Genomic DNA, 27,271 nt, shown 5'->3' on the forward strand with positions numbered 1-27,271 from the left:
GCATGGTCTAGATTTTGTTTCAATTTGTCTTTATTTTGAAATAAGGTTCTGTGTAGTTTGAGGTAAATGTAACACAAAATGAAGTAAGTTTCAGTTTCACAAGAAATTGCTTACTGAATTCATAAAGTAAATGCTTTTTCAACACTACATTTTAGTTTCAATACAAATCAATTGCCTGGCAATTTGAATTGATATTCCTTCATTCAAAATCAATAAATTTTAAAAAAAATGGCCACTGAGAACAGTGTATTAAAAGATACACGCACCAGAGGTTTTATTTGCTCAATGAAGTGCTCATGAAATAGACTTTTGAATACAGATTGTTCTGAAAACGGTTCTCTATGTACAGGTAGCAATGAACAGTGACTAGAGGGAATCTTGTTCTACCGCTGATGTAGAAAGGCGGAGGATACAATGAAACATTATTTGTCTCATAGAATAGAACATCCGATTTCAGCAAGCAATTTCACAGGTTTATCATGCCTGAAGCATTCGTAAAGCAATATATAGAAGTTCCATGTGTCAATTTTTCCTTATATTTGATGAGATATGTAAATTGACATTGATTTAATACAAGGGACTTTGAATCACTGGTCTGGGAAATCAGATTCATCCAATTTCTTCTATTAATTAATCTGTCAGTGCAAGGATATAATAGTTTTTAATAGCGCACCTGGCGAGAGACAGAGAGCTGTTCAATTAAACTGCTGATAAAAACCATTTTTACAATTTCTTCACTCTCCATAATTTATGAATTGTTTGCATTGCTGGTATCATTTGGTTGCAAGCTCAATTACAGTACTTCTTCAAATGCATTTACATGCTTCATACAGCTTGCCAATTAATTAGTTTTTCAGCAATATTAATTAACATTTATCAATTGAAACTAGCTTAGTAAATTATAAAAAAAAACCAGATTTTTTGAGCTGCACACACTACAGACATTCTTTGTCCAGAATAGTTGATAATCTCAGAGACTCAAGAAAAGGATAATCTCAGAGACTCAAGGAAAGGATAATCTCAGTGACTCAAGAAAAAGATAATCTCAGAGACTCAAGAAAAGGATAATCTCAGAGACTCAAGGAAAGGATAATCTCAGTGACTCAAGGAAAGGATAATCTCAGAGACTCCAGGAAAGGATAATCTCAGAGACTCCAGGAAAGGATAATCTCAGATACTCAAGGAAAGGATAATCTCAGAGACTCAAGGAAAGGTTAATCTCAGAGACTCAAGGAAAGGATAATCTCAGAGACTCAAGGAAAGGATAATCTCAGAGACTCAAGGAAAGGATAATCTCAGAGACTCCAGGAAAGGATAATCTCAGAGACTCAAGAAAAAGATAATCTCAGAGACTCAAGAAAAGGATAATCTCAGAGACTCAAGGAAAGGATAATCTCAGTGACTCAAGGAAAGGATAATCTCAGAGACTCAAGGAAAGGATAATCTCAGAGACTCAAGGAAAGGATAATCTCAGATACTCAAGGAAAGGATAATCTCAGAGACTCAAGGGAAGGTTAATCTCAGAGACTCAAGGAAAGGATAATCATAGAGACTCAAGGAAAGGATAATCTCAGAGACTCAAGGAAAGAATAATCTTAGAGACTCAAGGAAAGGATAATCTCAGAGACTCAAGAAAAGGATAATCTCAAAGACTCAAGGAAAGGATAATCTCAGAGACTCAAGGAAAGTTCATTCCATACCCCATTCAAATCCAGTGTGCATGCATAATGCCATTATGGGTGATTTTTTTTAATAATCTGTCAGCTTAAGGTCTTGTTTATTAAGCAATGTGTAGTTCATTATTATACAATACAAATGTACAATATCTATTACATTATATTAATAGAACAATCATGCATTTATATTGCATGAGAACAGAATGTACCGGTACTTGATATATTACATGATGAATGAAAATAATTGGATATATCCAAGAACTTAATTTGGCTCCCATCATATTTCATCTAAGTATGGAGATGGTTGATTTTTTTCCAGGAGTATTCTCAATCATAGCCTTGTAATTGAATTAATCTTTATCATTTCATAATGAGGATTCCCCAAGAGGTGGGAGGAACGAAAATTGAGCCAGTGGGATTTGTAATTATCTTTCAGACGAAGTTATCAATACAGTGCATGATGAGCTTGTATTTTGTACAATTGTACTTGATTTTCAGTGATAACCCATAAAGTTAATCACTTGCTTTGATGGATTGACACAGCTTGAGATGACCAGTAGCAGTAATGATGTAGTCTTGTAGAGTATGAAGTCAGGGTCGTAGCGTTTGTACATTGTGATTAGCTGATACCCCTTTGTTATGGAGCCCAGTAATGAGTTCCTGATTAGCAGCTAACACATGTAGAAACACCAGTTGTTATTTTGTTTTACTGGCGGTGTGTAGTTCATTTACTCTGACCACAATTAGCAGGATTTTCTTTAAGCCATACTCCTGTCTCCTTGGTGGTTTCTCTTCTTTTTTTTTCAGTTTCGTATTGGCATCATTTGAATTACTATAGAACCTTGAAATTTCATTTACTGTATTAAGGTTATATATACTTTGCCCCACTTTATGAGAAAAAAAATGAAACAAAAATAAACCATCCTTCATTTAAAACAAGTGGAATAGTTTTCTACAGGAAAAGAATAAATATATATATTTGGCATGTTGATATCCTGAAAGGAAATTGTATTAGAAAACCTAATACAGTTGTGAAAAAAAAAACAAGATATGAATGCAATGACTTGGAATTTATATAAGCTTTCAAATTTAGGTATGTAACCATGAAAAGATTTCATGCTGAGCAGAGAATTAGTTTGCTAGGATGCCGAGAGGTCTTTGGTTTTCACAGCCCTGTAGACACCAAATATTGATATTGATTGTTATGATATTTAGCTCTAGTGACACTTCTGTGGCAATCTCTACAATTATAGATGGTACTGAGCCCCTAAGGAGTAGCTTCTAAATAAAGGAGACCCGACAGATGACAGAGGGATTTACACTGGAGTTTCTCAGCTGCCGTGGCCAAATACCAGTTGAACTCTTTTCTTTTTTTTTTTATTGATTTGAAGTATTATTTGCACATTTTCTTATCCTTCAAAGATGTTTAAAATAAACTTTTTTGATCATTTTGGTCAAATATAAAAAGATTAAACTGTAAATGAATGCATTTTCTGTGTAGCACCGTGGTCACATATCTTTGCTAAGGGTTGTGCTTCAGATAAGGTTCTGTGATGTAGCCTTATTGAGGTAACAAATCATTCCTTTATTTAATCTGGTGGTGGGGATGGACAGAAGAGATATTAAAGCCAGCAAATTGAAATCAATATTTTTTTGTCCAGCGCCTGGTGTTTTATTGAGTTAACAGTATATGTGTGCCTTTTTTTCTGGTGCAAAGAAAAAAGAATGGATATAGATTTTAAAGATTGAAAACAAATGTTTGAAATGATGTTCCGTAGTTCAAACATTATTGAACTCATTAAATCTGTGTGTGGTGTGTTTTACGGGACTGCGTTCAATTTTTGCAGGTGTCTTGGAATGAGATCAGATGTTAGCAAAGCTCCCATACGATGCACTTGGATTAAATAAATATCACCCATATTAAACAAATGTTGAGCAATTTGCTGAGAAAATAATCCCATTTATTTGTTTAATCATTGAAAACAAGTGATTACATCCCAGTGTTGGTCCCAGTTAGAGCTTAATGCAAAGTGTCAAAAATCATACCAATATGGGGTTTTAATATCAAGAGAACAGAAAGGGGTGAAAGTTCAAATTTCTAGGAAGTCTAGAATTGGTGTTCTTCCAAAGATATAATTCCTTAATGGAATATGGAAGTAGAGAATGATTGCATGTGAAGGCAGAAGTTTGAGCTGAGAGTGCTATTGATCCCACCGAGTTGGTCAGTAAATTGCTGGCTTATTAACGAAGGAAAGTCAGATTCCGATGCTTTGCCAGTTTCAGCAGTCACTTAGCATGAAAAAACTTTTTCTAGGTATGACGTACCCATGGGTAGAATTTGTCACGTTGTTCACTTGTGTGTCAAATGTTTGTGGTCTGGATGTAATTGAAAATGAATCTACCGTACATGTAACTGGTGTATTTTATTTTAATTTCATATTTGGACAGAGGATGGAGTAAAACAGTTTGGACAGCTGGTGAAAATGGGAGAGCCTGCCTCCTCCTCCAGTCACCAGGACAATAGCAGGGCCCCCTCAGGTAGGTGTCTTGTACAATATAGTACAGTATAGTATAAAAGCAAGGCCCCCTCAGGTAGGTGTATAGTCCAATACAGTACAGTAGTACAATCGCAAGGTACCTCCAAGTTGGTGTAAAGTACAATATATACATGTAGTACAATAGCAAGGCCCCCTCAGATAGATGTATAATACAAATGCAGGTCCACGTAATATAGCAATAACAAAATTTAGAATGAAGATTCATAAAACAATAAAAGGACCTTCTTTGATGAAGCAGTATATAACAAATACATAGGCCTCTTCGGGTAGTTTTATGATATGTTACAATTACACGGCCTCCCAGTAAATTTATGTTACAATAGCAAGGCCTTCAAGAATATATATGTTACAACGACAAAGCCTCCTAGAGTAACCGTATACTGGTATGTTATGATGGCAAGGCCTCCTCAGGTATATTAAGACATTTTGATCACTGCATGACAAGATTTTGTTGATTTGAACCAGGAAGATTTACCTACATAAAATAATTGTACATAGGGAATCAATCCCTAGATTTACCAAATTTTAAGTACCTATCTTAATTTTTTTTTCCACGTTCATTGTCCTCATTTAAATTTTGCCTCTTAATTGATTTTATTTGAATTTCTAATAACTATTGTAAAGACAACACCAGTGTTAATGAAGGACTCTAATTTTCAACCTATTCTGAGCTGGGTGCATCAGTAATGAGGGAATCTTATTCTGACCACACCTTCTGTAAAATGGGACCTGATTTTAAGGGTTTTATTAACCAATGCATTTTATTTTGGTTACCGACTGGAAGAGCTATTATTACTTACTTTTTATCCACTGAGGCTTCATGCAGAAGAGGTTGGAACATGTTCTACTGTAATTGAAACATTTTCTCATTTGACTAAGTTACTGTCATGACCGATTTAGGTTGCATTCAGAAAACAAAGGAGATTTTATATAACCTTAATAGGTACACTCCTTTTATTTGAAGTGTCAGCAAGGCTGTCAATACCTTATCAGTTATATAAAAAAATTGCTGAATATCCCCAAAACAAAAAACATCGTTTGTCAACATGAGAAAATACAGTAGACTGATGTGCATGACAGAGACATACGGTACTGTAATGAAAATTGATGAAGCCAACAATTTTTACACCTTTCAAAATGGTATTTTACTCTAAACCTGTGATATTATTCCAGGAAACAATGATTTGATACTCCCTAAGCAGCTAGAAGATATCCAAGCTGCCCGGGACTTTCCACAGTACAGGCATCGATGGAACAGCAATGAGGTAAGCAAAGGAGCTTATGAAATTGTCACTTCAAGCCAGACCTGTGAAACTTGCTGTCTGAATCTAATCTAAAAGACAAATAACTGAATGCACTGACTTTTCTATCTTAAATCTGTCTCGGATGTTAATTTCAGTCAAACCTGGGTTAAATTGCATTGGTAGTCAAATTTGATTTTGGTGCCATAACGGTCAAACCTTTGTTTATCATTACAGTCAAACCTCTGTTAAAGTGTTATTTATTAGACCTTTTGCTAGACCTTGAATGAATTGCATTTGCAATCAGGCCTAGTTCAGGTCCATAAACAGTCAAAATGTGTTAGATTTAAGAGTCAATTACAATGCATGACAGTCAAACTTTTTGCTGAGTTAAACTGTAATTTACAGTCAATCCTGAATCAAGTGTCAATTTCAATTGAACTTGTGTTGTCATCTAATGCAGTCAGAACTTGTTTTAAGTGCCAGTTACTGAAGCGAAGTCACATATCAGAAGAGCAATACACAGTAAAACCTTAGTATGGGGTTGGTCATTTATAGTTCAACCAGATTTTTTTGTTCTTCAACATGCTCCCACAGCGGTTCCGTGTTTATCAACCCATTTGGGAATACACAGGAAGGAATTTAATCTAATTTTGTTTTCTTGCATAATTGTTCCACATACATTTATTTTGATATAGAAAAATTATCTGACTTTGATGTCGGGTACAATTTAATTGTCTTTTTCTCTGATTGTTACTATATTGAGAACTTATAGCCATGGTTTCTTGTTGTTTGGAGAGTTTGAACAACGTTATCAAACATTCTTATAGATGGACAGAAGATAGGGTTTAAAAAAAAAAATTAAATTAATTTGGAAAAATGAAAGTTTTTTGAGAAACCATGTACTACTAGATACTTTTCTATATCATTTTATAAATTTTATGTTCATTTTTTAACTGAACAAGCAAGTTTGATATCATTATGAGTCACATGTACGCTGTACAAGATATGTTCAGTCGTCAAAGATATTGTCGGAGAGACTGGGGCATTTAAAAGATAAAAGTAAATTTCAATTCAGTTTGAGGACCATAAAACATATATACCACCCTCTTTAACCGAGTTGTAATGTAAACACATAAGGAGAGACCCATAACCAGAGGTGGTTTTTATTTGTGGGAAATGCGTATAATGTCTGGATTAGGATAGCAATATATTTCTTGGTTATCTTCGTGCAGACTATCTCCCCAAAGCCCCATCTTCAAAGGAAGCTTTTCAGAAAATATGGTGTGCCTGTGTGACCAATGATATCGGGCTGTGTGCCAAATTGCTGATTTTCGTTGTTTTTTATGAGATTTCTATGTATGGTATATGTATTACTGGCCATCTTGACATAAGAGTTGTTAAAATTCTGTAACAAAATTTGCCTAGTGTTTCCTTGTACTAAATAATGCAGGACTATTACTGAGGCATTGGTAACATATTTAAAACCTACAGCATTTCCTGGTTTTAATGATAGCAATGGTCTTATATTTAACTCAATGGGGAATCAATCAACTCATTCTTTAGATTTTCATGTACTAAAAATATGATATTCCTGAAATGAAACATTAACTCAGTAATGATAATTGTTACTTGAAATGCTACACTTTAATTGTAGTGATTACATTACAGCCAGCTCCTCATTATACATGTATTTTAGAATAGATTACATTTATATTAGCTCAGTTCTGTAGTTTCAGGATTACTTCATCCCACACCCCTTCCCAAACACACATTATTTATGATTGAGGTAATTAAGTTCTTTACATTTAATTTGTGCGATGTATGAATAAGTTGAGTATGATTTTATTTTGATTCATTATTGTATCTCTTCATTTGGGAATGAAATGTAGGTAAAATAGGGGAAGAATGGTAACAATGTTGTAAGGCAACAATAGTGTTGTCAGCAAAAAAATTAATGTTTGCGCTAACCTCATGACTGAAAGCTGCCCTCTGCTGACGTTGTGTGCTACTTGAGTCAGAATACGTAATTCTGAACATGACAAGACTCCGTGTACCAGGCCGAAGACTCGGAGGTGAGATCTAATCGGAACAGGGGGCTTCCTGTCCTTGTATCCTGCAGGAAATGTGTTGCCAATGTGACGCGCGCCAGAGTCTGGAATGGTGATCATCCACCAGAGCCAGACACAGTGCAGCAGTCAGCCTCTTTGTAACCTTGCTCACCCGCAGCAATTTGTAGATCAAATTGAAGAGGTGCTTAGTGTCGGAAATCATTTGCATCACCTTTAATTTCAGGGCATGGCAGGAATTAGCTCTCTCTTTATGCTTCGTGACATGAATGGACAGATTTATTAAATGTCTACTCAACATCCAAGAGCTCTCGGGCAATTCAGAAGATTATCTCCAGACATGATTGTTTAGTCTTCAGGAAGTTTCCCACAATGTTTTGATTCTGTTTGTTTTGGGTTTTTGTACACATATTGTATACACCAGTAATTCTATATTCTTTGCTTCCAACAGTTTATAAGATTGAAGATGGTGACTAAGTCTAGAAAAATAGAAAAAAAATATATTAGAATTCAATATAAATGCTAAAGATATGTAAATTTCTCAATTTACAATTTTAAGATCTAAACTTTGTGAAAATGATAAAACTGGTGTGTTGCATTCCAATTTGCATATGAAAATTTCAGAATTCTATTCAAATTATTTTTGAAAGCTGTGAAAGTTTTTGTTAGAATGAAGGAAAAAGATTTGAAAAGCTTAAAAGTTTATGAGAAAAAATGTGCGAATATATCTGATTTTAAAAAGATAATGTATGTGTCTTCATTTCCACTTGTATTACTGTAAATTCCTAATCAAACATGAGGAATTAATATTTAAGTAAAATTGCGAGAAGCACATAACGCGAAATTTATGTTCTGATGTTTGGTGAAAAACGGTTGAATTGCAGAATTAAGTACTTTCGTAAAATAAGGAATCTACAGTATTGCTACTGATTAAGTTTCATTAAGATTTAATTTCATAGAGAATCAATTTTATTATTACTGGAGTAAAGTCTTCATAATTTTATCAAATATTCTCTTGTGGGTAATGAAAATATACATATTTTTTTTCTTTTTTTTTTTTTTAAATATGGATTCTAAAATAATTTTTCATATTTTGGTGATAAGAAAAGTTTCTTTTACTTGGTAGCCTTCTCTTTACCGTCTTATCTTTTATTATTTGATGTTTGAAAACTTTTTTTTTTATTTTTAAAAATACATTATTTTTTTAGGATGGCTTAATTGAAAATTGTTCAATGCGAACAGAGCAAGTCTTCCAAGTTTCCAAGTCTAATGTATGAATATTTTTAGATGGTTTGGAGAGTGGCGCTATCCAAATGCACCATATGCATATACTCTTGTTATGTAAAAAATAGTTTCCAGCAAAAATAGGGATTTGAATAAGAGATAGGCCTCCATATGTAGACCAAATTGATTTATAATGAGGATCTAAATGGCAAGTGTATCATTATTCACACACTTTACTCTTCTATTTAGTCATGAGGAAATCAATTTTGCCTTTTATGTTTTATCCCCAGCATCTCACCACAGACTTACTACAGTAATTTGGTCTTGCTCCTCCTCTGTCTTAGCGGGGGATTGCGAGATATTGCTGCGAGACAGTAAGATTGAATGTCCAAAACCAATATTTATTTGGACAATTCCGATAGACTTTCTGCACATTTTTGATAGAAAATAGATACATTGCATATACTAATCACTCCAAGAAACAACATTTTTACAGAAAAAGCAATTTGTTCAGTGATGAGGATGAGTTTGTTCTAATCAGCAGCGGTGTTGTTATCTCTGGGAGGTGTCTGCTAATCTCGGTGTATTTAATTGAATTCAGCTGATGCATGATGGTATACTTTTAAAAAAATAATCTAGTCTCGGTTAAAGATATTTAATCATTATGCTATCTTCCTGAAGGAAATTTATTGTACAGATTTCACTTATCCTTGAGGAATGAAGGATCCCCAAGTACAAGTATACATGTCATATCATCTGCAGATTCCTTATTGAATGCTAGAACTTAATTCCACAATTCTACTGTAACATATTAAATCTTAAGAATTTAAAACACCAAGTACTAAACCTTTGTTATAATTTCATATAGTTCACAACTGTCAAAAAATAAAAATGATAGTGAGATTTTAAAATCAAGAGGGGTCTTTAATCCGGATATTGACTCGAGTCTACTGTATTTTACAGGAATTACTTCTATTTTTTTTTGGCCAATGAATTTACTTCTAAACAAGAACAGTTTCAGTTGTTGTTTTATTTCTCTATCCAGGAAATAGCCTCCATATTAATCGCCTTCTCCAGACACAAAGAATGGCTGAAGATGGAGATGAAGATTCGACCGCCCAGCGGGTCAATGCTCCTATACAGCAGGAACCGGGTCCGCTACCGCAAGGATGGCTACTGCTGGAAGAAGAGAAAGGACGGCAAAAACATTAGAGAGGACCACATGAAGCTCAAAGTCCAGGGACTGGAGGTCAGTGTTGTCAGGTTTCTATGGAGATGCAAAGGAGTCTTCTTGCGTGTTGGTCTTTCATGTTAGAAAGCAGCCCTAAGACAAAAGGACTCATATTTCATATGTTTCTGAGCTATAATAATTTGAAAAGCCCTAGAGCTAGATATTTAATATGCTTTATTGTAAGACATCCAAAGATTTTTCTTATTTGAGTATCTATTATAAGTCCAGGCACTAGATGTTATAAGTTGTTATTAGTTGTTGAGGGCCTGAGACTAGATTTCTGAATTGTGTTGCTCAATAATAATGACTAAATTATCATGTTGCATTGTTGTCATATGCTATTGAATGGTATTGCTTTCAGCTGAAGACTCAGTTTTTTTAGCCATGTTGTTATAAGCTCAGGTACAGGTCCTATTTCTGAATTTGTTTAAGTCCAGATAACTAGATTTTTGTGTTGCACTGTTAGCATTATAGACCCCACTGATGTTACATCTGCATTTTATGGGTGTTAGAAGCACACTGATCTGTTTTCTGATTGTATTGTTAATAAAATTTTCAAGGACGAGACTTAATAAGAATTTAAATGTTGTAATTTTATGGCTTGAGAACTAGGGATTTCTACTGAATAAATTTGTAGTTAGGTTTTAGGAAGGGATTTTTTCCCCCATTGATACAGGTACATGTACCATAGCCTTATTTACTGAAATGCGCAATTTAAAAAAAAATTTGATAAGAACGATGTATGATTGGAGGTTTTTCTTGTGTTATATCACCAACAATTATGTAATTCCTGAAGGTCAGAAAGATGAAAAAACTGATAAAAAGCATTAGCTTGTTGTAAAAATTTTTTGAATTTATATAATATATGACTCCTGGGATTGGAAGAGGATACTAAGATTACCTAGATACTTGATTAATGTAAAAGATACTTGATTAATATAAAATCAAGCTTGACCATTTTAATGAGGATGTCCAAGACTTCTTTTGTATGTGTATGAGGAAACATGACCAGGGTGTTTATGAGATAAATGATTATAATGTTTTCATGGAATTCATTTGCATTGTATTTGATATGATATAATAAATGCTTTGCTGAAAAGAATGAGTAGAGTGGCCCTTTGACCTCTTGGTTTTTATTAATTAATAAGTACCTGTAGTTTAGACACATACATCAGTACAGAGATTAACTGCTAGATTAACCCTGATCCTGAGTCATGCTTCAGACAGTGCTCTTTCCTTTCAGTGTATCTACGGCTCTTATGTCCACTCTGATATACTTCCAACATTCCACCGGCGCTGCTACTGGCTACTTCAGGTGAGTGCAAGATTTACCTCCCCTTAATTGCAACACCAGTGAGTGCAATGTGCATATACAAAAACACCAATAATGTCTCGTCATTGCTCTGCGCTGAGAACATACTGCACTGTATATACACAGTGTGCAGTTAGGCTGTCATCAGATGCTTGGTTTATCTGGGCAGCCAGGTGGAATCTCATTTGTGTTTTTTAAGGCCATGAGTTGAAGCCTCTCCCACTAAATCTCCAGAAATGAGCCATGTTTTATCTCTCAAGCAAGTTCATTCGATAAAACTTCAATTTGTTACTTACAATTTAACAAATTATGTTTGTATTTATCATGCACTTCTGCTGGCATTTTTTTTATATTTATGTCTTAAACAGTCCTTTCAAACAAAAAGCTTTTGGGAATGTTTTTGTTCATTGTTTAATTCAAGAGTAATCAATTTCTTCAGTTTTTAATAGTGAATTACACATGGTTTGCTTTATCCCAGTGAGATATAATTCTTGTCAAGGTCTTTTACCTAAGGTCAAAGTCATTGAAAACATGTTATTTTAGTGTCAAAAGTTCAAACTTAAAGCAAAAGACAGATATATTTCAAATGTTTCATCATTTGTTAATAATTGTTTCGTGAAGTGATGTGAAATGCATTGGTGTGGTGTGCTCTTTTTCTGTACAAAGAACATAAATATGTGTACTTGATTGTTGAATTGTTTTGTACAGAACCCAGACATTGTATTGGTTCATTACTTGAACATCCCGTACCAAGACAACACAAAGGTCAAGATCCCTGTAGTCCCTCCCTACACTCTAGAGAAGAAAGAATGGACCAAGGAGGAGCTCGTCGACCAACTGAGGCCAATGTGTGAGTGTCACTCAAGGCCATGTGTGGTGTAATTAACTACATGTACTGCTAAAAAGCTTTTTTCTACTACTTAATCTTTATGTAATAACTTCAAAGACAAAAAATAAGCATCTTTAAATTTTGGCACATGTATAGTACTCTTACTCATACTCAACAAATTTGATAGCAGGTGGAACGAGAGAGAGAGAGAGAGAGAGAGAGAGAGAGAGAGAGAGAGAGAGAGAGAGAGAGAGAGAGAGAGAGAGAGAGAGAGAGAGAGAGAGTATTTTTACAACAGGTGAATATGGACATTGAATGAGAAACATAACAGGTACGATTGATGAATTAAATGAGAAATGTGATAATTTTACAAAATACATGTATTGATCAAAGAACCACTAATCTCAGAATGATGTATTGTAAAACTGTAAATTACGTAGACTCAGAAAATATGTCTGTGAAATGAATGTTTATTCATGTGTTTACTATAACCATACCATTCACATATACATGTAAATTAGATATATCTTTTCTTTCCAGTTTCAACTGGTCAGCCAGGAGAGGAGTCTGAACAGATGGTGAGATTTACAGCCCCAGAATAATTTGAACATTTCACAGAAAATGTCTCTATATTGACAAAGATATGATAAATGGACATTATCTCAAGGTTTATTTACATAAAAGTAATGAAACGACACAATCAATTTAATCAGACAATCATCGTAATGTACACAAAGATTCCACCAATTAATGAGGATAGCTCAATATTTGTATAAGTTTAATCTGACTCTTTTACAATCAGCAATTATTCCATTTCTTTGTTTAAGATTTTTAAACAAACGGAAATATTGATGTAATTGCGAAATTGTCAACAATTATTCTCAATACAATGGTCCTTCAGCTTCCATTATGATCGAATCTATTTTAGTTCTTCCCAATTATGAATATTTCCCCTGTGATGGAAACTCTTACATCATGCAGATGAGCAGTTCTTAATTGGAATCAATACTTTTTATTTTTTTGTAGATTGATGAGACTGTGGAGGCTCTGGTCAAACATTTGATTGAATATCACGAAAATGCCAACAAGTTCGTCAAGGACAAACCGACCATGGCATCGAGTAACAAGATATCACGTGACACGCCCCCTCATGTCAAAAACAGTCTCCACCTATCGCACTACCACAAGAAACACGCGGGAAACGGCAGCGAGGGGAGCTCTCATGTCGTCCATCACAAACCAGACATAGCTCATATTCCATATCTGTTGAATGTGGGTGGGAAGTTGAACGTACCAGGAAGCAGTTATCTGCTTGTGAACGGACATGGGGGCTCAGAGAATGGACATTCCTCCCAAGGTCTGGTGGTGCCAGAGGGTGGGGGTCTACAGCTCACAGGGGCAGATAGTGGTGCCCTGGTAACCTGCCCCTCTGCCTCTGGGGCTGCATCTCAGACCGAGGGCAGCCACTTAGACTATCAAAGTGTTCAGAACTTACACAATGCATGTTCCATGTCAGACATATGTGATTCTAATAGTAAACTAGTCAGCTCAGTTGAGCAATCCTTGTTAAACTCATGTAAACAAGACTTTACACCAATGCAATTTTCTACAGACACTTGTTCCTCGTTAATAGGTAGCACAAACATTATTAAACCTGATGTCAACCTTGTGCCGTATCTTAAATCAGTAACTGTTGAAGACGTTCAACATGTGATTAGGTCCCACACTGAAGAAAACAAGGTAAAGTCTAAAGGATTTCCAAGTGAACTAGAACAGGACCCAATGAGTGCCAGTTTTGGGTCCTCAGACTTTGACAATCTTGACCTCGAACTTCATGACATTGAGAAGTTGTGTAACTTTCTGGAGACTCCAGACGATAGGTCATCTCAGGACATGGCTGGATCCATTCCTGTGACTGAGAGTGACAACAAAATCAGTTCTGCTCTAGATGACTTCACTGACTTCAAGTCCTCGGAGAAAGCCACGTCGAGCTGTCAGCAATGCAGGGAGAAATCAAGACAACTGTCGGTGGACCATAAAACAGGCTCTCGGAAGTCCAGTGGTCGCGGTCTGGTGGACATTGTGGATTACTCCCCAGAATCTAGCTACACAGAGGTAAAGCTGGAACTGTTCCGGGTGTATTGAGTTTTTGTTGTGCACTGACAATAAATGATCAGAAAATCTGTTATCATAAACTCAAAATGAAAGATTTGAGAATCTAATGATAGACTCAAAATTTTCAACTTCATTCTAAATTTTGAATCACACTAAGACAGAAACTTCTTGCTTGGTAACATACCAGATAAAATATCATTTAAAGGTATATTATGTGGGTAGGCAGATATAGTGTCTATTTTTTAACATCTACATCTGTTATGTTTCAGGGAGGCAGTAAATTACTTCTGATAGGTCCATGGACAAAAGTTTCCTCTACCTATACATGTGTAATAGATGGTGAACCTGTCCAGACCACATTATTACAGCCAGGTGTACTCAGGTGTTACACTCCAGGTCAGTTACATGTAGTCATGCTTGAATTTAAGCAGAAAGCTTAAGATCTACATATTATAGTTATTTTTGACGATGGTGTTATTGTTTTCACAGCTCATGACAAAGGTTGTGTGCCTGTGTATGTAAGCTGTGATGGGAAGAATCTTTCCAGACCTGTTCCATTCCTATACAAAGAAAATCCGGAAAATAAACCCAGTTCCAGGTTTTCTTGGTTTTCAGTGAATGGTAAGAAATGCTAGCTCCCAATCAAGTGAACTACTCAGTACCATCTTCTGTGACTACCTCACTACTTTAAAAATGACTTGCCTTACAGCAAAACAATACAATTACAAAGTGATACAATACTTTCATTTGTCCATCTTTGAAATAATATCTATCTAAGCAAATTTGTCTCACCCTCAGGAAAGGAGCTGAAATCTCTGCTGGTGGAGCGTCTTGTACAACTAGAGAACCGTCTGACCCAGTCACTGTACAGGGATGGGCCTGTTCCTTCCCTTCAGCAGGTAAGAACCCAGATCTACCTATCCATTCCTTATAACAGCAATCTTGTTACTGTTGAATCATTGAAATTTGTTGGAGGCCAACTTTTGTGAGTGCTCATTTTTTAAAGAATTGGGGGGGGGGGGGGGGGGGCATTATTTCCAGATTTGCCACAATGTATAATTAACAGACTATACATTGTATTTAATAATTTATTGGGGATGTCATTTTGTGATTAGGAGTCACCAAGAAATCCACAAAAATTGAGTCCTACAAATGTTTATGATTCAACAGTGTACATGTACTAACCCTACTGATTATACATGTAATCACATTTCTTCTTTATGGAGAAGGCTTACATAGGCATTGCCTGCTGCCTAATCCATTTATGTAAATGTATATTTGCATAATAAAATATGTTCAAATCAAATCAATCACATTTCTCAATCATAAACAGGCCAGTCAGGACTTGGTGGAGAGTGACGACATGGAAGGGAAGCTACTCTGGTACATCAAGATGTTTTCTGCAGGCACCTGGAGGGACACAGAGAGCTTTCCTCATTGTAGTAAATATGGCATGACTTTACTGCACTTAACAGCAGCATTAGGTTATGCCAGGGTGATTCAGGCCTTGTTACAATGGAGGTAGGGAACGATTTCAGTGCAACAGAATTTCATTGTTCCGCTTATTAAATGTTTTGCTGATGGATTAAAAGTTGTTGAGTACTGTTTTTTATGTATGTGTGATTTGATTGTTGATTAGTAAATTTTTTCATAGTCTGATATTAGTTGAATGTGTAATGTACTGGATACATGCACATACATGCAATATTCATCAATATCTTCTATATAATCCTTTTCATCCATTACAGAATGGATAATCCATGCTGGTTCTTGGATTATGAAGTGGATGCTAATTGTCTGGATGAAAACTCTTGTACTGCATTAGTAAGTATCTTTCACATTCATTTGTTGGGATTTCCTCTGTTGAAAAATCCAGCTATTGGATCTATAGAGCTCTGAGAAGTAACATCTTTGTTTTGTTATGTGTTGATAGATGTGGGCCTGTGCTAAAGGCCACCAGCAGGCAGCTATTGTTCTGTATCAGTGGAACTCAGAAACCCTGAAAATGACCACCAAAGACGGCTTCACTGCTCTGAATTTTGCTCAAATCTATGGTCATCATCAGCTGTACAGTGAACTGAACAAGTACCAAACCTCTCTCACTGATGTCTCTCAATCCGCTGGATCAGTGGACACAGCATTCCCTCTCCCCCCACAGCCCCAGCCTAACCGTGATCTCTTTAAGCAGCCCCACCCACGGGGTATTAACTCCCTTCACATACAGATCCCAAATCCTCCCCAGCAACAGCCTGGATATTTAATCCGCAGACAGAGTGAACAAGATCTCAGAGGAAAGTCCACTCGTAAAAAACTCAGCAAGCGAGCATCTGTCGATCTTCCGCCTAACTCAGATGACGGAAGATCAGCTAGAGCGGGTTCATATGAATATCCAATCCGAGAGACCAATTCTGAGCCTTACTTACCAATGGCCACTGACCATCCAATGACAAGAGGAGAGAACCCAATGCTGTCGGATAACAGGAGAGACATTATGTCCCCTGATTTGATGATGAATTCAGAAGTTGACCAACTAAAACAGGTTAATCTGAAAAACATGGATCCAAGCTCTTTGTCTATCATACAGACACAGTCAGGCTACACTAGAATGGATACAGGTATGAAAAAAGGGCTAAGTTCAGTACTCAAATATCAAATGTGTAATAACCATAATGGTTATATATTTAATGTGCTTTGTTCAGATGAGGTAGAGTCCAGTGCTAGCGGGAGTCCAATCATTGATGTAGAGAGAGTGTCTTCTGACGAAGAGTCCTACTACCAACAAACTCGCTCCAAATCCCAGTCTATTAGTGAGTCCTCATACACATAGCCTTACATTTATTTATTAACAGTCTCAAATTCAGTAAATGCATGTTGTTACAATAGTTGAAGGCTTTATGTAACTTGGATTTTCTTTACACAAACATTTCACCCAAATGTAATATTTCATTGTGAAATAATTGTTTAGAAAAGTTCTTAATATAATATTGATATTATGACTGCTTCAGCTTTCATATGGCATCCTGATTTGTAGGTTCAGACAGTTGCGAGGACATTAAACACCAGATGGTGGCACTAGCCAAGCAGATCATAGCTGCCATGCCCGAGCGAATCAAGCTGTCGCCGAGTCGCTGCGATGAAGTGGAACCAGAAAGGGAGCGCAGTGGGTCGTACAGTTCTATACAGTCTCAATCCTCCCCACACGCCTCCTCTTATGAGGAGGACTCCGGAATCTCGACACCAATGGGGGACACCTTTACCTTTGATGACTACAGGTAATATTTTGCAATTGTTTTTCACCAACTAATTCACTCATTTGTAAAAGTTGCCCCTCTATGTTACTTGTTCATTGAACTGCAGTTTAATCAATATTTCTTGAAAACTAGTTTTTGTGGATTTTATTGTTGAGTTTATATAGAAAATCAAATTTTCATCAAAACAAGATATCTGACAAGACCATTGTTTTTGAGTTTAAATATCTTCCAACTTCTCAATTTTACTAAAACTATGAAAATTCATGCCAAGAATATAAATAAAACCACCTCAAAATTTCAATCTTAATGTTCTTTTCATTGTTTAATTGTCCATTTGATTGACAGGTACACAGACCTAGGGACCCCCGCCTCTTCCCTAAGTCCTGACTCCACCTGTATGCCCAGCCCCTACAGTCCCTACAGCTTCACCCTGGACTCCCCACCCCCTACCACAGAGGATTTCACTGAGTACTTCAATGCTCCCACCACCTTCATGGAGAAAGACTTCTCCCAGCTTACTCTCTCAGGTATGGCTTCAATGTCCATCAAACTTTTATCAAAAAGTACATGTACTACAAAGTGTTATTTGTGCTACATGGGGTATTATCAAGGTAGCTTGTCTTTTGTAGTGAAAATTATGAACATTGATAATGACTCCTACATACATGTATATTAATAACTGAGCCCATGAATAGAGGACAGCTTGTTACAATAAGTGTTTTCTAAAGATTTTTTCATGTACAGGAAGTGTATTTGTTATCCTTATAATACATTTAAATATTTTTGTCACCCTAGATGTCAAAGTATTTCTTTGCTAAAAATTGAAAATATTTGAATGCCATTGTTATTTAGACAAGGAGCAGAGGAAGCTGTATGAGGCAGCCAAGGTGATACAGAAGACATACCGACAGTATCGGGACAAGCAGCAGCTACAGCAGCAGCAGCAGAAGGAGATAGAGGCTGCGGTACTCATACAAAAGTACTACCGCCGATACAAACAGGTACATGTACACCTCTCCTCTCTCTTTCTCTGTCCCTCTCTCTTTCTCATTTGAACAGTAATGAGTTACAACAAAAATGCACTTGATTTTTTTAAAGGGACACTCACCTGCTGGCCTGAGTTGGTCAAAAAGCTCTTCCTTGGTCTTTTCTTTCTTTTCCAGGGTTATCTCTAGGGTTTTCTCTCTTTCTATCTCTTAAATGTTAACTTTGGTTAAATGATTGCAATCAACACTATGAATAAACTTTCTTTTACCATAAGGTGACACTTCCATGAATATTTCACAATAATTTTAGTTTCGGACTATGATCTCCAACTTATTAGGTAGTGATTTACTCTGTTGCTGTAACGTCTCTTTGTTTTGTCCAGTATGCCTATTACAAGAAGATGACCCAAGCTGCAGTGCTAATACAGAGCCAGTTCAGGAGTTACTATGCTCAGAAGAGGTTCAAGAAATCACGAGATGCAGCAGTGGTGATCCAGAATCAATACAGGACTTATAAAGAGCACGAACGACTGAAGAAAGGAGGCAACAAGTCTGTGATAATCCAACAACGATACAGGTCACTACTTCATATAATACTCAAACTGAAATAGGAATCCATCTGTTTACTTGTAACAGCTACACATAGAAAATAGATCCAAAGTTCACTCCTTACTTATATTATTCAATTAAAATGATACACAGCTTAAGAAAATCTTTGTGTGTTTTTTGTTGTTAGCAGCCTTGGTATATGAACACGTATTCACAATAGATGTACATATACTGGTAGAAGGTTTCTGAATTTATTTGTAGTGGTGTTTTTTGTTGCAGGAGCCATTATCGGCGGAAGAATGTGAAAGGACAGAGTTCAGAGGAACATGTGATTCCTGTAGTCCCAGACTCGGCAGAGAGGTAATATTGAAAGCCTGTCCATTTAAGAGTCTTTGTGATGGACAGATACATTAATCGTTTTATCTTTTTGGATGGTGATATAAGTGTAACTGAGAAAAAAGACTTGTTTTATTCAGATGTTGAACAGGCCTTGAATTATAACAACAGAAATTTTATTATGATTGAAAAATACGGCAATCTTTTTATGTTTTTTTTTTGGCAATATATGCTAAGCCTTAATGAAATGTGTAAGGAAGTTAATTTATGGTATGTTCAATTTTAAAGACTTATTTTTTTAAAGGTTAAAACTTTCACTTCTAAAAATGCAATAATGAACAAAACATATTACTAGAGGGATATGATTTATACAGGACATCAAAACATGTATTACTGCACTGACTGATATACACTGTAGTTAATAAAACAATGTACTTTATTCATCCACCTCAATCCATGTTCACAATGGTATTTACAGTTGTTTAAAATTTTTAAAGACATTATTTAACAAAATGATTGTTGAAAACAGAGAAAATGAATACCGGTAAATACATATGGAAATCAATTTGATACTTTCACATATTAAGGGAAAACATTATCATTCATTTTTTTTTTGTAACCTGCACACACAGGATTTTGAGTTTTGAAAACCACAGGATTTTGAGTTTTGAAAACCAAATGAACTATATAGAATTAAATTGCCATACTCACTTACTAAATATTCAAATACAGGACATGTACTACAAAATCCTTTTTTGAAAATCCTGTACATGTGCAAGAAAAACAACAGTTTTATAAAACTTTGAAAACTTTGACATTTAATGCATATTAGTGAGCTGTGGAAGTTTGTGCATGTTCGCAGGGTAGGTAACCAATGGTAACGAATCACTGTTGTCACCATATTGTAAGTTTTTGCGTGGTTTTTTTTTTTTTTTAAATATCAAGTCAGCTGGACCCTCTCTGTACTATCTTTTAAAAATCTATTTTTTTTTAAAGTAGCAAACTTTTTTACAATGAAGACATGTTATCTGAAAACATGCTCTAGACATTGTGTCATGTATTTGATGCTCTCTATGTTGATGTCTTTCAAGTTTATCTTTTCAAGAAAGATTTTATACTTCTAAAATCTGGCTTGTGAATTATGACTTTTTTGTGACTCTCCATTATTTTCCTCAATTGTGATGCCATGCTGTTGTGCAGATATTAATTGTTACTAAAGGGGGAAAAAGATCAAGTAATTTGATGAATTTTAACTACACTTGTCAGGGTACAAGAACATTATACACTTTTCCCAGAATTTCTTATCATGATACTAAGCATAATTGTTTCCAGCGTACAACAAAACTTACATATATGCTGATGCTCGTGGGTGCTAATAACAAGGAAATGAGAATGAATAATGTTTGTGATCACCCCTGAATGGTCCCCACCCAGCTAGATTCTATGTGGGTGTCGTCCCTTTCCTGGTTTGGGATCTAACTTGCATGAATTTACACCTGTCTTCTTGTACTGTTATGCTTGTGGCATGATGATTGTACTGCGTAGCTAATGTCTTGCGTTATTTTGTTTCAGGGTTGTTATGCATTGAATGAGGTATATTTTGTTTATGTTTGTGTAAAGCTTACTTTACTTTACCCTCTTTAGAGTGCACTCTTTGTCTGTTAACCTTTTCTACTATGTATCTCTTTTAAAGCTCTTGTCTGACTGTGTAGTGCTAATGAATTAAAAATTGCAACTGTACTAGAGTATAGAATGTGCAATGATTATTTTTCTTTCCAACTGTCTGTTTTAACCTTACCTCAAGGCTTTATCTCTAAAATAATACTAGATATTCTCTAAAACTAATACATGTACTGAACATGTTTTAATTCACAAAATCCACTCAGATAGTTTAAAGGTTTCTGATACATCTTGCTTGTTGTAACAAATCAAAATACTCTATGCTTGCTGTACATGTATTTGGTATTCATTATTACATACATGTATTGTGTTTTATTGCCGTATTTTGATTCTTCCATTTTTATTCATTTTTACTTTTTGTGTGATTATGCAGCTCTCCTCCAGACCAAAGCAACACAACGTCAGACATCACAAAACGGCCAGACGATGAGGGGACCCCTAGTGGCGAGAATGGGCAACAAGAGGAAGGCAATCAAACTAGGAGCAGATAACTCATGACCAAGGAATCTCCTAGCAGCACTTTACCTAGATTTGTTAGAATTTCACCTCTCTTCTATCATTTCATGATCAAATTTTTAGAACTTCAACATGAAGAAATTTATATGATATAGAATATGCTGTTGTTATTTTGTGAAGTTTAGACAATGACAATTCGTTGAACGGTGTAGAGATGTGAACAATTACGATGAAGACACTGGAGTTTGTCAGTGAACTTAAGACTATCAGGAAGTGATGTCAAAAATGAACAATATAAAATCATTTGTGTTTAAAACAATATACATGTTGGTATGTTTTTGTGAATATTGAGCTTTATAAGCTTTAAACAATGATTGAACAATTTGTATTTATTTACAGAAAAGATCTAAAGGTGTGCTTACATTTCCTTCATCATCTTAATTTAGTTTATTTTCTAGAGTGAACTAGAAAGTGTACTGTATAACGTCCTTAGAAGACAATGTGAATCGGTCCATTTGCTTTACCTGAAATATTGTATTATATCATTTTGAAAATGAATTGTCAAAATTTTGAGCCTGATTTTTCCATCCATATCAGTATTTAATTTTTGCCTCTTGAAGTATTGAATTGACTTAGCCTTTAAATCACACTGCTGTTCTTTTTCCTAGTAGAGCCCTTCACGATGAGTGGGTTACTGCTCTCTTGCAGGGCAAATTGAGTTTTAGTAGGTAGATAATCAAATGACATCATGCAATGAAACAATTAACATTACGTCGTATTTCACCAAACTGTGTCATTTTGCCCTGCAAAATAGCAGTACAGCAGATATTGTGAAGGGGTCTATAACTTAATAGAATAACTTAATAGATAATTTAATAGATATTAGAATACACATGTACATGTGTACTTTAATTTCAGTGAAAGATTAATTTTAAGGTATTGTTATGTGAGATTACTTTAGGGGCATCTTTTTCTTCTGAATTTTGATTTGCATGACAAACTGTGCATTTCAAATTCCTTTGATGGCGTATTCGGGAGTTCCAAAATGAACAATTTTTATGAATCTTCCATCTTACAAATGAAACAAAGTTTGTGTGTATTGCATCATATTTATAAATAGATACATATTTTACAGGGTGTTATGTATACGTACTTTAATGATGATTTTTTAAATTATTATTGATCACATTTTTTTATATTTCGCATTAAGTTCTAGCTTTTATTTGTGATATACATGTACATGTGTATGTTTTTATGACTTTATTATGTTGTTTAATTTTTGGCATCAATCAGTTTATTATTTTGTTGTTTAGATATTTATTTGATACACTTCAATATTTAGTTTACTGTATCTTTTTTTTTCACTTTGCCTGTTCTTTTACACACTTCATTTTCAATTGAGCAGCTTTTTAGGTCACCTGAGTCACTCAGGTGACCTATTGCAATTGGTCTTCGTCCGTCGTCGTGCGTTGTGCGTCGTGCGTCTGTGCGTCGTGCGTTAACAATTTTACATTTTTGACTTCTTCTTGAAAACTACCAGGCCAATCGTTATCGTTTTTGGTGTAAAGCATCTCTATGGTAAGAAGAATCTAAATTGTGAAATTCATGGCTCTACCACCCCTGAGGTGCCACGGGCGGGGCCAAATATGCAAAAAAAGCCAAATTTTCAAAAATCTTCTTCTCTACTCCCACGCATGTGAGGAAAAAACTAAATGCATGGTTATGTTGTCCATGAAGCCCTCTACCAAAATTGTGAAATTTATGGCCCCTGGGTCCGGGGTTCTGGCTCTAGGGTGGGGCCAATGTGGCCATATAGTAAAAATGTATTTAATCTTAGAAAATCTTCTTCTCTACTACCATATACATTTGTCAAAAACTAAATGCATGATTATGATGTCCATGAAGCCCTCAACCTAAATTGTGAAATTCATGACCCCTGGGTCAGGGGTTCAGGCTCTAGGGTTGGGCCAATATGGCCATATAGTAAAAATGTATTAAATCTTAGAAAATCTTCTTCTCTATTATCATATATATTTGTCAACAACTAAATGCATGATAATGATGTCCATGAAGCCCTCAACCTAAATTGTGAAGTTCATGACCCCTTGGTCAGGGGTTCAGGCTCTAGGGTTGGGCCAATATGGCCAAATAGTAAAAATGTATTAAATCTTAGAAAATCTTCTTCTCTACCCCCATATATATTTGTTAAAAACTAAATGCATGATTATGATGTCCATGAAGCCCTCTACCAAAATTGTGAAATTCATGACCCCTGGGTCAGGGCTTCAGGCTCTAGGGTGAGGCCAATATGGCCAAATAGTAAAAATGTATTTAATCTTAGAAAATCTTCTTCTCTACTACCATATACCGTATATTTGTTAAAAATTAAATGCATTGTTATGATGTCCATGAGGTCCTCTACCAAAATTGTGAAATTCATGACCCCTGGGTCAGGGGTTCAGGCTCTAGGGTGGGGCCAATATGGCCATATAGTAAGAAAAATTAAAATCTTAAAAAATCTTCTTCTCTACTCCCACACATGTGAGCAAAAAACTGAATACATGGTTATGATGTCCATGAGGGCCTCTACTAAAATTGTGAAATTCATGACCCCTTTGTTAGGTGTTCAGGCTCTAGGGTTGGGCCAATATGGCCATGTAGTAAAAATGTTTTAAATCTTAAAAAATCTTCTCTACTCCCACACATGTGGGCAAAAAAATGAATACATGGTTATGATATCCACAATCTCCTTGACCTAAATTGTGAAATTCATGGCCCCTGAGTCAGGGGTTCAAAACATGAAAGGGGGGGGGGCGCAATATGGCAATATAGTGTTAATGCATATAATGTTTAAACATTTTCTTCTCTATTCTCACACATCTGTATAAAAAAACTGACTAATAATTATGTTTACCAGGAAGTCCTCTACTGAAATTTTAATTTTCATGTCCCCTCAAGGATGGGTTTTGACTCTAGGGCAGGGCCAAAATGGATGTATAGATGTTAATGCATATAACGTTAAAAAATTATTTTCTTTACTCCCACACACCTGAAAGGAAAACTGAATTCATGATTTTGTTGACCAGATCTTTTAGTTTTTCACCAAAATAATAGGTTTCACAGTTCTTTTTGAAACGTGGTCGTCATTACAAATTTATAATTTTTCTACTCCAGTATGAAACCTAATTAATTAGACTCCATGACAAGTTTGTGTATGGGATATATGCTACTCAGGTGACCGTTAAGGCCAATTGGCCTCTTGTTCATTTTCTTAAGAGACCCTTAGAATCACCCAGTTTGTAACATGATGAGAGAAAAAAATTTCTAAATGAGTTGTATGCTAGAGTCAGTTTAATACCAGGAAGTCCAAGGAAGCAAAGTTTCTCCTATACATGTTGTTATAGAGAATTTCAAATTTCAATTCAGATTTTGATTTAATGGTCATTTAATTACATGTAACTAAACTCAAAGTAATGGAAAATGAATTCATTATAATCTCATAAAAATTGAATTTTTGCACCACACATATGTAGAAAAAATGCTACCAAAAAATCCACAAATATTTTTATTTGGCTGCTTTCCACGGTACAGTTTTTAATTCAACATAGTGAATTCAGGAGAACTTTTTTTTAACAAATACTTAAATAAAAATAAAATAAAAAAAATTGTCAGATCCAAAGATACTTTTATCTGTGTTAGCTTTATATAGTGTGTGACCATAAGAGTATTTAAACTTGACCTTTTTATACCCCTGCACCATGACCATTCCAGACAGAAATCCTAATCCACGCCCTGTCTCTTTTATTTTTGTCTCTGTATCTTTTGTATCTAGATTTTGCATGAAATTCTTATTTATTTCAAATATGTTTGAATCATTTTTCTGTAAGAATTATGTTTACTTATTACGTTGCTTAAAAGGTGGCAGAAAATGCTTTTTTGTTATTATGATAATTAAATGTCTTTCAGACAGTACAAATATTACATCCCTTCTGCATCCAAATTCTGTTTTGATACATGTCTTGCCAATTTAAATATTTTCCCCCGGCTATTTTGTGGATTTTTTTGATTACTCATTATCTTGTTGCCACATGGTTTATTCTCTTGCACAGAGGGTATATTGTTCAAAATTATGATTTTTTAGAGAAAATGTTGCACTTTAAACCCCAGAAATATTATGTGGGAACACCCAATTCTTATAATTTGCAATTGTTTTCATATCAATTTTCTTTCTACATGAAGGGATGTAACTTTTGTCAACATTTAAGACAATTAATTAACCTCCCTTGCTGTGATAAATAGAGAGAAATACTGAAATAGAATATGCATGTTTTGCATTTAATATTTATTTGTAGTGTTGATTTATCTGCGATGAAATTACAAAGAGCTGTAATATATGTAAAAATTGTTATTGTGTTAAATGTTAAAGCCTTGAAACAAAAGGTATGTGTTATGTTTGTTGCTTCAATGAAATTGTGATCTGTTATTGTGGTTATTTTTAGAAGAGTAATGTGCTTTTGTTAATTATATGTAAACAGTTTGATTTAGCATTGATGAAATTTGTCCAGGCTTTATGACTGGTAATCTAGCAAGTGTAACACCCACATTGTGAACTTAGATGCCTCATGATGATGATGTTGGGCATATTTATATAAAGCGGCATGATAGCAACAAGTTTTCTGATAACTGTACTATAACTTTTTTTTCCAAAGCCTTGCAAAATTACTTACCAAAATTTGCTGTATAATATACCGGTATATATTTTAGGCTGTTTTGGGGCTTTGAAATGTACTCAAGAGTTTATATTTGAAAATTTAGAGCTACCACATATTCATGTAGAATAAGTGAAAATTCTTGAAGATGTTGATTCCTTATTGACAAAGTTTATTCTCTCTCTCTCTCTCTCTCTCTCTCTCTCTCTCTCTCTCTCTCTCTCTCTCTCTCTCTCTCTCTCTCTCCTTGCACCATACATAATACCATAATCCTATTGAGAGGGAGGACAATCTCATATACATGTATTTAGTATGATATATGTATAATGTACTACCAGTATTTTAATCAATTAAGCAGTGGGATTAGAGGGGAATAATAAATACATTCTATATAGGACACCATATTTTAGAATATCATTTTGCTGACTCATTTTGAAACACTATACACTGTACAAAATTTGAAGAACAATTAATGCTTGGGTTTGAAGGGAAACAACTTATGGAGAGAGGAATTTGAACTTGATGGTTAAGTTTTGATATTGAACAAAACAAACACATATAGTACTTCATAAAATCCACAATTTACATAGATTTGTTACATCAAGATTACTATTATTTTTTTAATGGTTAAAAAATTCTGATGCATTTACATGGGTCTTACTTCCTGAAATGTATTGTGTAGGCATTGTGGCTTCTAAAGTTTGAGTCTGTAGAGTCTATGCTATAGAGTCTTTGTCCCTGGCCTTTTTATCCCTTTTACATGTAGCTGTGTTGTCTGTTGTGTATTCTGTGGGCAGTAAACGCCCTCGGGAGGTCAACCAAAACAATAAAGAATTTATATAGTGGAGGTTTTATATGTTACTTAAATTATGATATCAGTTGTTATCAGTTTCTATTAATAAATTTATTGATCCCTGTTTTACTTTTCTTTTAATACCACAAAAATGTTGTGCGACATGTTTGATTAGAAACATGATTTGGCTGAGTGCTGAAATGTGTTACGTACTCTTGAATATAATGTATCGTAGAGGGACGGTTGTACAATTTTA

The 27,271-nt window shown here is 35.0% G+C and overlaps 1 protein-coding gene across 4 annotated transcripts in view; it reads left to right on the forward strand.

The window, feature by feature from the left end:
* LOC105338898 (calmodulin-binding transcription activator 2) overlaps nucleotides 1-27,141 on the forward strand; it is a 31,676-nt gene extending 4,535 nt beyond the window's left edge. The window contains exons 1-22 of one of the 4 annotated variants that reach the window (XM_034482914.2): nucleotides 3,283-3,990; nucleotides 4,125-4,214; nucleotides 5,408-5,499; nucleotides 9,814-10,017; nucleotides 11,243-11,314; nucleotides 12,020-12,161; nucleotides 12,681-12,718; nucleotides 13,167-14,255; nucleotides 14,525-14,651; nucleotides 14,745-14,876; nucleotides 15,054-15,154; nucleotides 15,589-15,776; nucleotides 16,004-16,079; nucleotides 16,189-16,870; nucleotides 16,955-17,062; nucleotides 17,287-17,527; nucleotides 17,852-18,033; nucleotides 18,359-18,507; nucleotides 18,876-19,069; nucleotides 19,321-19,401; nucleotides 20,210-20,240; nucleotides 21,431-27,141. In XM_034482914.2, the coding sequence (XP_034338805.2) occupies nucleotides 3,942-3,990; nucleotides 4,125-4,214; nucleotides 5,408-5,499; nucleotides 9,814-10,017; nucleotides 11,243-11,314; nucleotides 12,020-12,161; nucleotides 12,681-12,718; nucleotides 13,167-14,255; nucleotides 14,525-14,651; nucleotides 14,745-14,876; nucleotides 15,054-15,154; nucleotides 15,589-15,776; nucleotides 16,004-16,079; nucleotides 16,189-16,870; nucleotides 16,955-17,062; nucleotides 17,287-17,527; nucleotides 17,852-18,033; nucleotides 18,359-18,507; nucleotides 18,876-19,069; nucleotides 19,321-19,401; nucleotides 20,210-20,240; nucleotides 21,431-21,487 (4,125 nt within the window). In that variant the 5' untranslated portion in view covers nucleotides 3,283-3,941 and the 3' untranslated portion in view covers nucleotides 21,488-27,141. Of the gene's footprint in view, nucleotides 1-3,282; nucleotides 3,991-4,124; nucleotides 4,215-5,407; nucleotides 5,500-9,813; nucleotides 10,018-11,242; nucleotides 11,315-12,019; nucleotides 12,162-12,680; nucleotides 12,719-13,166; nucleotides 14,256-14,524; nucleotides 14,652-14,744; nucleotides 14,877-15,053; nucleotides 15,155-15,588; nucleotides 15,777-16,003; nucleotides 16,080-16,188; nucleotides 16,871-16,954; nucleotides 17,063-17,286; nucleotides 17,528-17,851; nucleotides 18,034-18,358; nucleotides 18,508-18,875; nucleotides 19,070-19,320; nucleotides 19,402-20,209; nucleotides 20,241-20,949; nucleotides 20,971-21,430 lie in introns of those variants that run through there. The other 3 variants (XM_034482916.2, XM_034482912.2, XM_034482915.2) reach the window with 3 other exon arrangements.
* The last annotated feature ends 130 nt before the right edge of the window (nucleotides 27,142-27,271 follow it).

Source organism: Magallana gigas, chromosome 3 (genome assembly GCF_963853765.1).
Source record: "Magallana gigas chromosome 3, xbMagGiga1.1, whole genome shotgun sequence".
Taxonomy (NCBI): domain Eukaryota; kingdom Metazoa; phylum Mollusca; class Bivalvia; order Ostreida; family Ostreidae; genus Magallana; species Magallana gigas.